The 18,286-nt window shown below is 41.5% G+C and overlaps 1 protein-coding gene across 1 annotated transcript; it reads left to right on the forward strand.

Moving 5' to 3' along the window:
• Window positions 1–1,362: 1,362 nt before the first annotated feature.
• On the forward strand, window positions 1,363–14,765 carry arhgef19 (Rho guanine nucleotide exchange factor (GEF) 19). Its single transcript, XM_034295736.1, has 15 exons — window positions 1,363–1,513; window positions 3,501–3,977; window positions 4,126–4,267; window positions 4,410–4,495; window positions 4,690–4,946; window positions 5,414–5,574; window positions 6,049–6,201; window positions 7,388–7,517; window positions 7,691–7,765; window positions 8,601–8,690; window positions 11,247–11,389; window positions 12,348–12,506; window positions 12,594–12,673; window positions 14,019–14,123; window positions 14,204–14,765. The coding sequence occupies exons 2-15, from the start codon at window positions 3,509–3,511 to the stop codon at window positions 14,359–14,361; spliced, it is 2,208 nt and encodes a 735-aa protein (XP_034151627.1). The 5' UTR covers window positions 1,363–1,513; window positions 3,501–3,508; the 3' UTR covers window positions 14,362–14,765.
• Window positions 14,766–18,286: the final 3,521 nt, after the last annotated feature.

Consider the following 18,286-nt stretch of genomic DNA (forward strand, 5'->3'; position numbering starts at 1 on the left):
GAACTCCTTGGCATGACATTGCAACAGTATACAAACAATGAGTCACGCAACACTGTGGACGTCATCTTAAGGTCACTGGTGAAGGAGGGGTTTTGCACTGCACCTGCAACAACAGCTTCCACATTTGGAAACACTGGAACTGTCTCCACCAGGGTTTTCTTTCTCCAGAATCGCACAGTACGCACTCACGGTGCCTCAAAGCCAAACACCAAAGGTAACCTGAATAGCTTCTGGCGGTCAGATCAAATAGTTCCCCCGGATGATGAATAGTTAATCAAATGACTTCTGGGACAATCGTGCACTCCCGTATTGACCCACTTTACTGTATGTACAGTCAATGACTTGAAACACACACCCTTTTACATTTACACTGACACTCCAACTCATATGCCAACTCTAACAACTCACTGTTGCGGCCTGGCAGCCTGTAGTCTATCAAGTGTCAGCAAAGCCAATTTATTGCTGTCTGGAGTCACTGGACTGTTGTCTGTTAATTATACAGCTGCCACAGTCACTTTATCTCTTTATCTATCACTTTATCTTAATAGTCCTTATACAGTATGTGTATATGTGTGTAAATATTTATCATATTTTATGTTTATCCTTCTAAATATTTTATTCATGTTTCCTCTTTACCTCAGTACCGTTAGAATAGCATTACTGAGGTTATCATAAGTAAACATTTCATTCTCTAGATGTTGCTTAGCATGTGATAAAAAACATTTTACTTCACTTTTTTTTTTTAGAGACGAGGAATACAGTCTACCCTGCAGTGGGACGCTATGTTGGCAGTTGAAGTTCTCCTTTCATCTACAGCTCCCATGTGTTCCCTCAGTCATGCTTCCTGGGTATGGATTGTCCTGTCTCCCTGACTTTCAGCCTCACCTCCACACCTTCCATTACCGAAGAGAAAGCCCCAGCATGTGGATCCCGGTTTCAGTTGAATCCCAGTCTTTGAGCGAAGCCCGGGACAACATGCCTCTCCTGCGGCAGTGCCACAACAAGCACATTGCCGTGTGTCAGCAGGAGACTCTAGCCTTCATTGAGCTGCAGCCACCTGTGACCCCCAGTGTCAATGGGCGGGGCTACCCTATGGTGGAAGATCAGCAGTGCACATCGTTGTCCCCTAATCATCACAAACACGGCAGAAGTGAAGCAGAAAACGACCAAGGGATTAACCCGGATCTTGACACTAATACGGATCTGCATTCGTACTCCCAGACCCTGGGGGGCACCATTGAGCTAGTTATCCGGGAAGACAGTGTCCCTGACCCTCCAGTTCAGGATCAGTGTGAAAGACCCTTGACGGTTTCGTCTGTGTTTCGTCCCCTCCACGCAGCCCTGAGCCTGCCCCTGTCCCTCCCTCTGTCCACCTTGTACAGGGACACAGACTCTTGGGACTCTCAGCCAATTGGCTCCCCAGCCTCACCTGACTCTTTGTGGTTGCAGAGCTCAGACATCTGTCGACCCCAGAGGAGGACATCACATGGCTCCCTCAAGGAAAAATCCCTTCGTAAGTACAATATCTGTTCATTAGTGGCGGCTCCTGATTGGTTAAGTAGCAAGGGCGGCGCCTTGTGGTTGCAATATTATGTTAACTCCCAGCAGACATGCATCCCCTTGTATTTGAGGTTTGAAACAGCCTAAATGCTTGCTGAAGTGGTACATGGCATCATAGTTTTAACATGCACAGTTTTAACTTTGAGGCCCCTGACCAAAACAAAAAAACATTAAATTGATCTCACCTCATATCCAGTATTTAAAAAACATTTTGTGATTGTTACAGTGCAGCCCATAAATATTTGGAGTGACAGGTTTTGTTTTTTGACCTCTGGACTCCAGCACACTGGAAATGAAACAATGACTAAAAGGTTAAAGTGCACTGTCAGCTTTAATTGAATACACTTTTGTATTACCAAGTGCCAGTAACCTATAATGAGACTGCATTTCTACAGGACGGGTAATGCAGACATGTGTGCATGCTGGGTGAGGCCGTTTTCTGACCATGGCCATGGAGTCTGCAGATATTGTAGCAGTACTGTAGCTCAATATAGTGAGGCTACCTAACCGTGATTAAAACAATGTTCTACCTGGATGCCAGAAACATATTTTTATATTTGTGAGTAAATACATTGAATGAATGAATATGTCTACATAGTTCAGCAAAGTAAAGTTAACGTCTGGACATTGTAATGTGTTTATGCACATTGCTTACGGCACACGCCAGTTAAGTTTGCCGACATGCAGCCACAGTGACTTAATTGGATACTTACATTCATAAACAAAAAACATGTAGAATTTACAGCCTTCTGGTTTGTTTATCCGTCACAGAATTCAGACAGTCATTTAATACAAAGGATCGGCAAGTACTAAATACGTCTTTATTTATGATGATGTTAAATTGTCCGGTCACTTATGGTCCCTGAAAATGTGGGGACTATGTACGAAAAGGGCTGCAATTGCTACAAGGTTCACAGATTACTGAAACCTCTTTATTTCAAATTCAATGTGCTGGAGTAGCTACAGTACCAAAACAACAAAATAGGGTCACTACCCAAAACATATGGATTGTATATTTAAATTTGGGGTCACTCACCCCAATAACATGGCCACTGAGGTTGCCTTGCTTTTTGTTTTACAACATTTTATAATTTGGGTCTGTTTATGCAAAGTTCTTGTTTGTGACGATTATAGCTAGCTAATGCTACTAGACACAACTGCTTTCTGGCTAACATAAATACAGTGTTTCTGAAATGATTCACCCCCTTGGACTCTTCCAAATGTTAGTGTTACAACCTGAAATCAAAATGGAGTTTTTGGCACTGATCAACACAAAAAAGTCATCATATCAAAGTAAAAAATGTAATCTGCAAAATAATTGTTTTAAATGAATTAAAACATGAAATTAACGATTGCTCGAGAATTCACCCTCTTTGCTAAACACACTTGAATGAGCTGTGGGTGCAACCAATTGTTTTTAGAAGTCATGTCATTTGTGGATTGGAGTCCACTTTGTGTCATCAGTGTTTCATATGATTCCAGGTTAAAAACACTTGTCTCTGTGAGGTCTCACAGTTAGTTTGTACAATTACTAACATCATGAAGACAGGAACATTCAAAGTAAATCCCCAAATAAAGTTATTCAAAAGCACCAATCAAGGGTATTATATATTTGTAAGGTACTGAATATCTAAAAGTAAAGTAAATTTCAGGTTAACATTCAGGCTATGTCAATGAATACTAGCATTGTGTAAAGTTTTGCTAATATAATAATGGCTAAATTGAGTGGGAAACAATTTTGTTTTCATGAACATGTCACCATGTCCACTTACTGATGAACAAAATATAATGCAGAGAAAACAATATAAAAAGTTGATCAACCACATAGCCATTACTTTTTCAAATTCCCACTTAAAATTTCACACAAAGCCAATCAAATATGACTGGCCTGAATTTCATGGAGACATTTACACCAGAACTTTGTTTGTGTTGTGTCCCAGGGCGTAAGATGCGAGTGTACTCACCAGACAGCCTAAGTGATGAGTCTCTGGCCAGCCCCATTCTGGATGGCGACTATCTCTTCCCAGGATCCTTCGATTCCTTCCTGGAGGAGGACTTTGGGGGAGACCCTGAAGACACCACAAGTCCCTTATCAACAAGTGGCGCCATATACCCCCAATCCCTCAACACAACAAAGACTCCACCACTGTCCACAGAGCCACTGCAGTTGTCAGAGGACTCTTCTATCCTGAACTGTGGGGCTGTAGATAATTCCTCGGCCACCAGGGGGAGTTCCTTAGCCCGCTCTCATACGGCAGAGAATGAGCGCCGGCGCTTCTCGGCTTCTGAGCTGATCTCAAGGCTGCAGCTGTCCCAGAGGAAGAACTCGTTCACTTTGAAATTAGGAAAGTCGCTGTCGGCTCGCGTTGCTTCCCGCGAAAGGCAAACACCCAGTAACCTCAGCCCGAGCTCTGACTGTAAGTGTCCTGCGACACGGTCGAGCGCCACCTCAGTGAGATATGTTCGATAAGGTTTCTGACAGCATTACAAAAATTCCCCAAACAATAATGTAGTAACTGAGACTTCTAGGTTACTTCCACCTCCATCTGTTGTCTTCCTTTCCAGATAAGTCTAATTCCAGGCAACGCGGCTCAGGTGGTTCCAGTGACAGCGCCCCCCACAGCCCTGTAGGACCTGCGCCGCCCCTGCCCTCTATCGACAACAACACACAACAGTATCGACGAAGCACAGGATTCACAATCAAAAAGTGTGTTTTAAAAGTTACAATTATTTTCTTGGTTTTACTCACATTCACGTTTCTACCATCTGTTTTAACTGGACATGGGTCCTAAAGAATCTCAGCTGTGAATGATACTGGTGTAACGACTAGAACCACCACTTCCCTACAGCATGAAGAAGAAATCCACTGAGGAGGATTGGCGTACACCATCCACAGTCAGCAACTCTAATCGTCTGTCAAGATTTCTCCCCAGTTGTGAGTCTTAGTTTTACCTTCTTATGTTTCAATTATGTTGATTCCACCTCCACTAATGGCATTTTATGGCTTATAACATAACAGCATAACAATCTGACAGTTTTCACTTCCTGTAATATTCATTTGAATTCTCAATCACCTCAGTGTACTTTCTTACTTGATAATCTCCCTCACTTGCGTCTCTCTCTCCGCAGTGATTCTTTACCAGGAGTACAGTGACGTCGCAATCAACCGAGAAATCCAGAGGCAGCAGGGGGCAGAGCCAGGTGCTGAAGAGGAGGGGCTAAAGGAGGAAGGGGTTGGGGAGTCCCCATCGCCGTCTAATCTGTCTCCATCCAGTTCCTTTCGCTCGTCACGTGGCTCTGCCTTCTCCTTGTGGCAGGACATACCTGATGTTCGGACCAGTGGTCAACTGGACAACTTCAGCAACGAGGAACGTAAACTACAGGAGGTTAGAATTTGAGGTTAAAAAATGAGATTATCGCACACCTGTAACTTAATGAGCAGGAGCAAGAAGAAAAAACATATTGATGAACAATACTTATGCAAGTTTTCGGTCAAAGACCTTTTTCTTTTTATAGGATTTAAGGTTTGTATCAAGCCAGACTGGGATTGACAGAACTTCTAGTAATAGATAGAAGATGGGACATGTAATATCCTCTCTTTTGTGGAAACTGCAACCTCTTTTCCTCTTTTGTAGTACAACAGGCATTAGGATAGCATGGGCTAAACAGTACCATTTTTATTTTGTATGACAGATACCTTTTGTAATTATTATATATTTTTTTTAAACTAAACATTCAATTCAAATCATTACCTACTTCAAATGATTCTTGTTATCCCAGAAGTATCATGTTTTCCATCAGTCAGAGACTCATCCATTAATGTTTAAAGACCAGTATTGTCCCTTCATCACAGGCCAAGTTTGAATTGGTGACATCGGAGGCATCATACATTCGGAGCCTGACAATTGCAGTGGATCACTTTATGCTGTCCCAGGAACTGGGGGAGTGTCTGGGAGCCCAGGACAGACAGTGGCTCTTCTCCAAACTCCCTGAGGTCAAAGATGTCAGTGAGAGGTACAGCTTAGTAAAATTACCCTGAAAGACGCAGTTTTGATGGACATTAAAGGTAGAGTATGTCATCAGATTGTCTCTATCTTTCTTTCTGTCAAATTTTCTTCTGATGTTTTCTCTTTGGCATCTGTGCCAAGCCATTCTGCTTTTTTCCTGTTCTTTCAACTACTGTAGGAACTCACTCAACGTGTGTGAGGTCATGCTCACTCACCTAGCAATATCAGTGAGAATATCAGGTGATCATGCTGCCTGAGAATTGATATAGCTTGATAGATCTACTGATGATTCAATAACCAGGCACTTTGCTTTTGTCCATGGGTCACAGTCAAGGCTTGAACCTAAATCATGGTTGTCCATTTGGTGCTTGAAAAGAATGCATTAGAATGCTACACCAATCTTTTCCTTTGATTTTATATTAATACACACATTTTTTGTTACCTGATCTCCCTATCTTTTTGTATTGCTCTCTATCTGTAGTTTCCTGCAGGACCTGGAGCACAGGCTAGAGGAGGATATATTGCGTTTTGATGTGTGTGACATCGTCCTTGCCCACTGTCCTGCCCTTCGCAGGGTCTACCTCCCCTACGTGACCAACCAGGCCTACCAAGAACAGACCTACCAGCGCCTGTTGTGAGCAGTCTTAATTTGTGTGTATTTCTAATCAGATTTGTTGCAAATTTGAGACTGTAAGTATGTTGCCTAGTAAACATGCTGGACTTGTTGCTGTACACATATGTATTTGGTGGTTTACCTATCAGCTGTGTGCAGGTTTCTGTTCCAGCCCGGCACTAACACACCCCTAGGGTAACTAACTCATTATCTAGACCAGGTTTGTTGTGGTGGATTGGAACAAACAATTGTAACATTTTAACTAACTACCTGCTACTTACTCTTACCCTAACCTTTATCATGACCCCTACCCTAACGTTAACCCCTACCCTAAACCTTCTTCTAAATTCAGCCTTAACCCTAACCACTAGCAAGCAGTTTTTATCAACAGACAGTTCGTTGAATGTTGATAGTATTACTTTCTACAGACTATCTAAAGATGGAAATTGGGACACTCAAAGTATAGTACAACCAAAACATCTAGTTCTTCAGAAACAGGGTTTGTGACAATGGATATACATTATGGCCTATATGTTTGTATAGGGTAAAGCCAGTGCTTATGTCTAAATCAGTTTTGTTTGTCAATTTCAATCTGTTAAAGACATTGCTATGTGATTTTCAAAATGTGTGCACTGACACAGAAGTGAGTTGCACTATAGTCCAAAGAGAAATCCACAACAGTCTGGGTATCTTGTGGTAATTAGGATTTGGGTCGTGAGGTGTCACTACTTTTGGGCTTCCAGAGGGATTTGGGCATTGCAATGAATGTCTGGATCTCTAAATCAGTTCCTCTAAAGTTAACGCTAAAGAAAAGCAATTGGCTGCTAATTTAGTAGCTGTAATAAAGTAGTTGTAATTGACTGCTAATTAAAAAAAAAATACTTGTACGGTCACATATGCTCACAAAATTCGGGAGGTCACTTCCAAAGAGTGACAAAAGAATGAATAAACACCACACAACTTCAGAACACACTTGTGACTTAAATGATGCAATTCTTGTTCCAACGATGAAATTCCTCTTCAGAGTAAATAAACTTCAGTAACAGAAAACATTTAATTTAGGTGATTTTGTGTTCCTTCTGGACTACACACGCACCTACCTAGGGTGATACGAGGTGCTCTACCCCAGGTCTTACATCACCAGTCCATACAAGTGAAGATTTTTCTATTTTGCAAGAATTTAAAGGGTTTTATCTTTTCTCTTTAGACAGGAGAATGCTCGCTTCCCAGGTATCCTGGCTCGTTTGGAGGAAGACCCCATCTGCCAGCGTCTTCCCCTCACCTCCTTCCTCATCCTCCCCTTCCAAAGGATTACACGTCTCAAGATGCTGGTGGAGGTACGAGTGTTCTTGTTCTCCATAACTTTTAACTATTCATGACTGGCTGTAGGGACAAGAACATTACTCTTACCTTACATCAAGTTACTGGCCAAATGAGCTAATATAGAGTTGCAGGCTCAGCAGTGTCTTACAGTGAGTCTGTACCCCAGATTTCAATCTTTTATCTCTAGAATATCCTAAAGAGGACGACACCAGGTTCTAGGGATGAGGACACAGCCACTAAGGCCTTCAATGAACTGAAAAAGGTAAGAGACTAGTACTCTACATTCCAAAACCAGAGACTGCAGATCAGAGGGTTAACACCCATCCCCATTCCGCTCCGCCTTATGCTTCCCTCTAATCCTGACTAGTCTCTCAGTCCCTGCTGTTCACAAGAATCTTCATAACAAGACGCGCCCTTGCTTCACCATAGGGATGGTTTTAGCCGGGTGATGAGCAGTGCCTTGTTTTTGCAAGACTTAACGCTTGGCCTCCCAGCTGGATAGTTCAATTTTGTCTCATTAGACCAGAGAATATTTTTCCTCTCAGAGACCTTCAGGCGGCATGTCATGTGCCTCTTACCTCAAAGTGGCTTCTGTCAAGCCACTGTACCACAAAGGCCTGATTGAGAGGGTCCTGCGGAAATGGTTGTTCTATTGGCGGGTTCTCCCATTTCTGCAAATTCTGAAGCTCTCTTAGTGGCTGTTGGGTTCTTGGTCACCTCCCCCACCAAGGCCCTTCTTGAGAAATTTCACAAGTTCTTAAGGTGAGACTTTTGAAAGGATTCACATTTGAACAACGGGCATTTTTGCTTACCTTCCTATGGTAGATTTTGTAGATTGTACTGTAAAAATGAATGCAAACAAAACGTTTATATTCATTCATGGATAGGGGTATACTATATATATTGATACATAAGATATGCCAATATGAAACTAGCTCTCTACTAGCAACATTTACCCCTGAGATTTAGAAACTGTACAACCCCATTACCAAAAATGCATGGACATTGCAGTGCATTTATTTTTATGACTTAACTTGTCTAATAACCATTATGCACAAGTATTTGGAATTATGAAATTTATGTTTTTATCACAACAGATTATAAAAGAATGTAACTCCAGTGTCCAATCAATGAAGAGGATGGAAGAGCTTATTCATCTGAATAAGAAGATCCACTTTGAGGGCAAGGTAGATAAAAACCACTATCATTAGGACAACAACCTCATTATTTTCTTTTATGTTTAACTTTCCCTTATTCAAAAATAAATATACCACATGCTTATAAACCCAGTAAAGATACCCTTCATAAAAAAAAACTGTTTCCAGCAAATACATTATACATATGCAAATATTAGCTAATTATATCAGGCAACCTTACTGAAACCTTTGGAAACCTTACTGAAAGTTAACTTAGTTCTCAATGAGAAAGAATGTCCACATACAGTGGGGAGACCAAGTATTTGATACTTACAAAGCATGTAGAGGTCTGTAATTCTTATCATATGTATACTTCAACAGTGAGAGATGGAATCTAAAACAAAAATCCTGAAAATCACATTGTATGATTTTTTCATAATTAATTTTCATTCTATTGCATGAAAAGTATTTGATCACCTACAAACCAATAAGAATTCCAGCTCTCACAGATATGTTAGTTTTTCTTTAAGAAGCCTTCCTGTTCTCCATTCATTACCTGTATTAATTGCACCCGTTTGTTTGAACTTGTTACCTGTATAAAGACACCTGTCCACACACTCAATCAAACAGACTCCAACCTCTCCACAAGACCAGAGAGTTGTGTAAGGACATCAGGGATAAAATTGTAGACCTGCACCAGGCTGGGGTGGGCTACTGGACAATAGGCAAGCAGCTTGGTGAGAAGGCAACAACTGTTGGCGCAACTATTAGAAAATGGAAGAAGTTCAAGATGACAGTCAATCTCCCTCGGTCTGGGGCTCCATGCAAGATCTCACCTCATGGGGCATCAATGATCATGAGGAAGGTGAGGGATCAGCCCAGAACTACACGGCAGGACCTGGTCAATGACCTGAAGAGAGCTGAGACCACAGTCTCAAAGAAAACCATTAGTAACACATGTCCAGGCCCGTCTGAAGTTTGCCAATGACCATCTGGATGATCCTTAGGAGGAATGGGAGAAGGTCTTGTGGTCTGATGAGACAAAAATATAGCTTTTTGGTCTAAACTCCACTCGCTGTGTTTGGAGGAAGAAGAAGGATGAGTACAACCCCAAGAACACCATCCCAACCGTGAAGCATGGAGATGGAAACATCATTCTTTGGGGATGCTTTTCTGCAAAAGGGACAGGATGACTGCACCGTATTGAGGGGAGGATGGATGGGGCCATGTATCGCAAGATCTTGGCCAACAACCTCCTTCTCTCAGTAAGAGCATTGAAGATGGGTCGTGGTTGGGTCGTGACAACGACCCGAAACACACAGCCAGGGCAACTAAGGAGTGGCCTAGCCAGTCTCCAGACCTGAACCCAATAGAAAATCTTTGGAGGGAGCTGAAAGTCTGTATTGCCCAGCGACAGCCCTGAAACCTGAAGGATCTGGAGATGGTCTGTATGGAGGAGTGGGCCAAAATCCATGCGGCAGTGTGTGCAAACCTGGTCAAGAACTACAGGAAACATATGTCCTCTGTAATTGCAAACAGGATTCTGTACCAAATATTAAGTTCTGCTTTTCTGATGTATCAAATACTTATGTCATGCAATAAAATGCAAATTAATTACTTAAAAATCATACAATGTGATTTTCTGAATTTCTTGATTCCGTCACTCACAGTTGAAGAGTTCCTATGATAAAAATTACAGACTTCTACATGCTTTGTAAGTGGGGAAAACCTGCAATATTGGCAGTGTATCAAATACTTGTTCTCCCCACTGTATGTGGACACCGGGTCTCAAGTTGCTACCCTTTTCTTGTTGTGCACCTTGGAATTTCATATCAGCTCAGTAAAACATTCTTACCAGTACACAACCCATTACTAGAGCCTTCTTTCGTCAGGGTTGACACAAAGCCATTGAGATATTTTGTTCCTCCAAAGTTGACTTCAAATGTAGTTTGCTTGCCTCCTCCTAGTCTCTGGAATGATTTCCATCTGAAAAATGCTTGCTAATGTTTGTGCTTTCCTGTTAAGTTAGCTAACATAAGTAGCTAGATATTGAAGGCTGGCAAACTCAACAGTTAACTGGCTAGCTATTTTGCTGCAGTTATTTGCTAATTTGTATTAATCTTCCACCTATGTCATTACATTTCTTTATATAAAAAAACGTTGTTACACAGTATTTTAAGCTAGTGAATTAACTAGCCAGGTAGCTAGCTAGTCATAATGTGAAAGGCTCCTCTCAAGTGTCATCATTCTTTTTGCTTCGACTGGGAGCAAAGAGCAGACTACTGACAAATATTTTACCACTGAAATTAAAGTTCTTGAGAAAATGTTTAACACTCTAAAAACCTTGTGAGAACTGTTTGCCAGAACAAAAACTTCTGGAGAACTCTTTGCCACTGGTGGTGATAAATATTGTTGGCAAAAGTTCACTGCATTTGAACCACCAACATAAAAAATTTCAGATTTTTAGCACATTATTTAATTTGCAGCAAATTTGCCATGAATTTGCAAGATGTTTGCCACAACAATTTTTATTAGTTGTTTCATGTTCATTTCTGCATAATAATCACATTATTTTTCCCATTTGAGATATTCCCTCTGATCTCCCAGTCTCGCTGGTTGGTCAAACATGGGGAACTGATGGAGGTGGACACGCAGACCATGAGTATTTCTGGGTCAAAATTCAAGTTGCCCACAAGGCCTGTGTACCTTCATCTGTTTAATGACTGTCTTCTGCTGTCCAGGAGGAAAGAGTGAGTCCTAAAGATGTATAGTAGAAGGACAGCTGCATAATCTGTGGATTTCAAAGTGGATGCACATCTATCTTAGAGGGTATTTTTGGCTCCTACATGTTATAGGTACATTTGTTCTATTATTTCTCTTATTTACTTTTCATTAAACAAGGTAATCTGATTAATAACTAATTCTCTAATGACCACATGGCCTAACAAAACAATAAGTAATTAGGCATAAATACAATCAGATAGATTGTGCATACTACCTAGTGCTAGCTAACTCGTACAAGCCAGTGCACATTCGGGTGTGTTTTCTTCAGCAAGTGAATTTCTATGTAAATTTCACATTGAACAGAGGTACAATATGAATTTTGTTTGCCCTTATGTGGATGCTCAAAAAGCATTCAGATGTGTTCTCTCGCTCGGAGGTGGGAACTTTCCCACCTCCCAGTTGCTAATGAATACACCTTCCAAAACGGAGAGGATTGATTAAGGTAAGCACTAAATAAGTCTATCAATAGCTAGCTTGTTTACATATATGTAGTCCGTTCTTGTGGTTCTCAGTTGCGAACTACAAAAAACATACGAACAAACTCCTGACCGTGAGATTTTGAAAGTACCAATGGCCTTAGGGCGTATAATGATTTTCGGGGCTTCACGGCCAGAGAGAAGGGCAACGACGACCATGGCCGTCGTGAAATTGCTGGTGATAAAATCACCTGTTGTAATTACTTTAAATTTGTCACACTTCCATGTCTGGAAGCATTATAACCAGAAATAGTTTAAAATGTGTATGGGATATAGTGGGGGAAAGCACATGAGCCCTAAAGTGGATTTCCATTTTCTAGTTGTGTCATCTGAGATGGATGTCCATCCACTATGAGTTTGCAGACCAAGCGGCATCCGTGTGTATTACCTACAGCCAGTGCCTCTTAATGTATTGCATGAATTGACAAATTCATGCCTCTGTCTGCAGCACATGGAAGTTCATGGTGTTTGTGCACGCTAAGATTGGGCAGCTGAAGGTGAAGGACCTGAGTCAGAAGCTCCATGGCATATCAGGGTTCATCTTCCATCTGCAGCTCTGTGAGGGTCAGCAGCTCAAACACCAGATTCTGCTTAAGGCCAATACAGAGTGAGCTATTTTACATAGCACTTTCATGATATGAAACGGTTGTGATGGTGACAGAACTGACAGTTTCTGGGTTTTGTTTCTTCTCAGGAGTGGGAAACAGAGATGGATCACAGCCATGTTTCCTTCCGATTCATTGGAAGATATTGAGCAGGCCAGTGAAAATGATGGTAAGTAGCTTTTTCAATAGTCTGCTGTGCAGTTAAGTATTCATTGACTTACAGATAAAGGTGGAAGCTGTATTACATCACCCAGGTACAGCCAAGCAAAATATGTCCTTCAAAACCCAGCACACAAACAACAAGGAGTCTTGTAAGAGAATCCACAGAGGCCAACAAACACATTGAATGATTTACAAAAGTTGAGGAGTAATGGTGCGTTGTCAACCATACTGTAAGAGCTCTGCAAAAAAAAGTGGCTGTTTTGGAAAGTGGCAAGAAGCCATTACTAAAAAGTACTTTCTAAAAGCATGGGAGTAACCAAGTTGTGATGTGGGAAAATGTTTTGTGGTCAGCTGAGAAAAAGAGCTTTTTGGACTAAACTTATGTGTCGCAAACCTAACACTACCCATGCCTCAACTCACACCATCCCTACAGTAAATTATGGTATTTGCAGGATCATGTTGTGGGAATGCTTCTCATCAGGAGGAATTGGGCATTAAGGAACAATGGATGGAGCAAAATGCAAGGAAACACTGCAAGAAAAGCAGGAAAACACTGTAAAAGTCCCCCCAAAAACAAGCTTGGGATCACAAGGATAATGCCAAAGCAACATTTTAGTGGCTCAAGAATAAAAAGTCCAATAGTGGGGCAGTCCTCAATTTCATCATCTCAATCTCATTAAGTGTCTTTGGTAGTATTTGAAAATTGCGCTCCACAGGCATAGTCCAACCAGCCTGAACAACCTGAGCAAATCTGCCAATAAGAATGATCCAAAATCACTCCTACATTGTGTACAAAGCTGGACCATTCTTACCAAAAGACTTTTGCAGCAAAAGGTGGCTCCACAGAATATTAATGTGTACAGTAACTCTGAAAAGTATTCACCCTCATGGACTTTAGTTGTTAGTTGTTACAACATGAAATAAAAAAGGATTTAACTAGGGTTTTTTGCCACTGATACACAAAAAGATCCATAATGTCAGTGAAAAAAAAACTCTTTAGTTTTTTTAATTAGTGTTGACAAATTAGAAGGCACTGTACTGTAGGACAATGCTTTCCCCTTGGCATAGGGATTCTGGTCAAAACTTCAAGAAGTGCAATACGAATCAGAATGGCATCGGATGTGCTTTGGAGGACGATTGAAATAAACTCCTCCACAGTGAATAGCTGAAATGAGGCAGGGCCTTGATTATTAATTGGATATCATGAAATTGGGGAGAAACATAAAAAAAAAAGAGCAGACTTTCTATTATCAGATTATACGTGATAATATATGTAATGTTGAAACAACTAGGAAAATCACACTCCTGACTGCACTGGGCTTAAATATCTCTTTGGTTGTTCCTCCTCTCAGATCTTTCCCAAGTTCAATGCATTAAGAGCTACCAGGCGCAAGAGCATGATGAGCTAACTTTGGAGAAGGCTGATATCCTTCAAGCCAAGACTATTACAAGTGACGGTAAGAGACTCTTTTTGGCAAGTTCAAATATCCTCATAAGTATACATATTAAGGAAAACGTGTGTATTATGTCCCCACAGGCTGGGTGGAGGGCATTCGGCTGTCAGATGGGGAGCGGGGCTGGTTCCCCAAAACCAATGTAGAGGAGATCACAAGTCGCAGTGCGCGTCTCCGCAACCTTAGAGAAAACATCCGGATCAAGTGTGTCACACAAAAACTGGAGGATGAGTTCTTTTAACTGTTTTCTCCATCCTGCAGGTTTCATTTATGGTTGGAATGTCCAAGCGTAACAGTGCGGAAAATGTCAATGTAAACTATCTATAAGACAAAGCTTTCATATAAAACCAGTTTCTCAATAGTGGAACAGTTTTAGTTGATTCTGTTTGTGGGAACTTTTTTTAGTCTGCAGGTCCTCAAAGAGCACACTTTTTCTGGAATATCTTGAAAATGAGCACTATGATTAAGCAATGTAGTTATCCATTGGAAACACTCAATTTGTGACATACTGTAAAAAAACTCTGACCAAACAAAATATTACCATCTACATGAAGATGTACACAATTCCATTGGCACATCTGTATGTGTGTGTGTGTGTGTGTATATATATATATATACACACACACAGTGGATATAAAAAGTCTACACACCCCTGTTAAAATGCCAGGTTCTTGTGATGTAAAAGAATGAGACAAAGATAAATCATGTCAGAACTTTTTCCACCTTTAATGTGACCTATAACGCGAACAATTCAATTGAAAAACAAACTTTGAGGGGGGAAAATAAAAAATAAAACCTGGTTGCATAAATGTGCACATCCTCTTATATAACGGGGTATGTGGCTGTGTTCAGAATTAACCATCACATTCAAACTCATGTTAAATAGAAGTCATTACACACCTGCAATCATTTAAAGTGACTCGTTCTAGTAGGATTTTCCTGGCATTTTCTTAGTTGCATCTCAGAGCAAAAGCCATGGTCTGCAGAGAGCTTGCAAAGCATCAGAGGAATCTCATTGTTGAAAGATATCAGTCAGGAGAAGAGTACAAAAGAATTTCCAAAGCATTAGATATACCATGGAACACAGTGAAGACAGTTATCATCAATTGGAGAAAATATGGCACAATAGAGACATTACCAAGAACTGGACGTACGTCCATAATTGATGAAAAGAAGAGAAGAAAACTGGTCACTGAGGCTTCCAAGAGGCCTACAGCAACATTAAAGGAACAGCAGGAATTTTGGCAAGTACTGGCTGTGTGCTACATGTGACAACAATCTCCCATATTCTTCATATGAATGGGCTATTGGGTAGGGTGGAAAGACGGAAGCCTTTTCTTACAAAGATAAACATCCAAGCCCAGCTGAAGTTTGCAAAAACAAACATCAAGTCTCCCAAAAGCACGTGGGAAAATGTGTTATGGCCAGATTGAAACCAAGGTTGAACTTTTTGGCCCTAATTCCAAAAGGTATGTTTGGCGCTAAAACGATGCTGCACATCACCCAAAGAACACCATACCCACAGTGAATCATAATGCTTTGGGGCTGTTTTTCTTCAGCTGGAACAGAGGCCTTAGTCAGGGTGGAGAGAATTATGAACAGTTCAAAAATATCAGGCAATTTTGGCACAAAACCTTCAGGCATCCGTTAGAAAGCTGAAGATGAAGAGGAGGTTCACCTTTCAGCATGACAACAACCCAAAGCATACATCCAAATCCACAAAAGCATGGCTTCACCAGAAGATTAACTTTTTGGAATGGCTCAGCAGGAGCCCAGACCTGAATCCCATTGAACATCTGTGGGGTGTTTTGAAGAGGGCTGTGCACAGGAGATGTCCTCACAATCTGACAGATTTGGAGCACTTTTGTAAAGAAGAGTGGGCAAATATTACCACGTCAAGATGTGCCATGTTAATAGACTCCTACCCAAAAAGACTGAGTGATGTAATAAAATCAAAAGGTGCTTCAATAAAGTATTAGTGTAAGGGTGTGCACTTTATTTAAAAATGTTCAGCCTCAAATATTTCAGTTTGTTTTTCATTTGAATTGTGCACGTTATAGGTCACATTATTAAAGGTGGAAAATGTTCTGACATGATTTATCTGTGTCTCATTCTTTTACATCACAAGAACCTGGCATTTTAACAGGGGTGTGTAGACTTTTTATATCCACTGTATATATATATATATATATATATATATACTGAACAAAATTATAAATGCAACACTTTTTTTGCCCCCATTTATGATGAGCTGAACTCAAAGATCTAAGGCTTTCTCTATGTACACAAAAGGCCTATTTCTCTCAAATATTGTTCACTTCTCCTTTGCCGAGATAATCCATCCACCTCACAGTTGTGGCATATCAAGATGCTGATTAGACAGCATGATTATTGCACATGTGTGCCTTAGGCTGGCCACAATAAAAGGCCACTCTAAAATGTGCAGTTCCATCACACAGCACAATGCCACAGATGTTGCAAGTTTTGAGTGAGCGTGCAATTGACATGCTGACTGCAGGAATGTCCACCAGAGCTGTTGCCCGTGAATTGAATGTTAATTTCTCTACCATAAGCCGTCTCCAAAGGTGTTTCAGAGAATTTGGCAGTACATCCAACCGGCCTCACAACCGCAGACCATGTGTAACCACACCAATCCAGGACCTCCACATCCAGCATCTTCACCTCCAAGATCGTCTGAGACCAGCCACCAGGACAGTCTCCACAAACTGTCAGAAACTGTCTCAGGGAAGCTCATCTGCATGCTCGTCGTCCTCATCAGGGTCTCGACCTGACTGCAGTTCATCATCGTAACCGACTTGAGTAGGCAAATGTTCATTTTCGATGGCGTCTGGCACTTTTGAGAGGTGTTCACTTCACGGTTGAATCCTGGTTTTCAATGTACAGGGCACATGGCAGACAGAGTGTATGGCGTAGTGTGGGTGAGCGGTTTGCTGATGTCAGCGTTGTGGATCGAGTGGCCCATGGTCGCGGTGGGGTTATTGTATGGGCAGGCATGTGTTATGGACAACGAACTCAGGTGCATTTTACTGATGGCATTTTGAATGCACAGAAATACCGTGACAAGATCCTGAGGCCCATAGTTGTGCCATTCATCTACGACCATCACCTCATGTTGCAGCATGATAATGCACGGCCACGTGTTGCAAGGATCTGTACACAATTCCTGGAGGCTGAAAACATCCCAGTTCTTGCATGGCCAGCATGCTTGGGATGAGACATATACTTACCTAAAGGACTATTAGGAACACCATACTAATACTTTTTGACCCCCTTTCGCCTTCAGAACTGCCTTAATTCTACGTGGCATTGATTCAACAAGGTGCTGAAAGCATTATTTAGAAATGTTGGCCCATATTGATAGGATAGCATCTTGCAGTTGATGGAGATTGGTGGGTTGCACATCCAGGGCACGAAGCTCCCGTTCCACCACATCCCAAAGATGCTCTATTGGGTTGAGATCTGGTGACTGTGGAGGCCATTTCAGTGCAGTGAACTCATTGTCATGTTCAAGAAACCAATTTGAAATGATTCGAGCTTTGTGATATGGTGCATTATGCTGCTGGAAGTAGCCATCAGAGGATGGGTACATGGTGGTCATAAAGGGATGGACATGGTCAGAAACAATGCTCAGGTAGGCCGTGGCATTTAAACGATGCCCAATTGGCACTAAGGGGCCTAAAGTGTGCCAAGAAAACATCCCCCACACCATTACACCACCACCAGCCTGCACAGTGGTAACAATGCATGATGGATCCATGTTCTCATTCTGTTTACGCCAAATTCTGACTCTACCATCTGAATGTCTCAACAGAAATCGAGACTCATCAGACCAGGCAACATTCTTCCAGTCTTCAACTGTCCAATTTTGGTGAGCTCGTGCAAATTGTAGCCTCTTTTTCCTATTTGTAGTGGAGATGAGTGGTACCCGGTGGGGTCTTCTGCTGTTGTAGCCCATCCGCCTCAAGGTTGTGCGTGTTGTGGCTTCACAAATGCTTTGCTGCATACCCTGGTGGTAACAAGTGGTTATTTCAGTCAAAGTTGCTCTTCTATCAGCTTGAATCAGTCGGCCCATTCACCTCTGACCTCTAGCATCAACAAGGCATTTTCGCCCACAGGACTGCCGCATACTGGATGTTTTTCCCTTT

The sequence above is a fragment of the Esox lucius genome, chromosome 12, assembly GCF_011004845.1.
Source record: "Esox lucius isolate fEsoLuc1 chromosome 12, fEsoLuc1.pri, whole genome shotgun sequence".
NCBI classification, from domain to species: Eukaryota; Metazoa; Chordata; class Actinopteri; order Esociformes; family Esocidae; genus Esox; species Esox lucius.

Bases quoted from the DNA above. Each gene is read 5' to 3' on its own strand.
- arhgef19 (XM_034295736.1), top strand. From the start codon at position 3,509: ATGCGAGTGTACTCACCAGACAGCCTAAGTGATGAGTCTCTGGCCAGC. The intron at 4,496-4,689 runs GTGAGTCTTAGT...CTCTCTCCGCAG, and splicing joins GTCAAGATTTCTCCCCAGTT to TGATTCTTTACCAGGAGTAC. The intron at 5,575-6,048 runs GTACAGCTTAGT...CTCTATCTGTAG, and splicing joins GTCAAAGATGTCAGTGAGAG to TTTCCTGCAGGACCTGGAGC.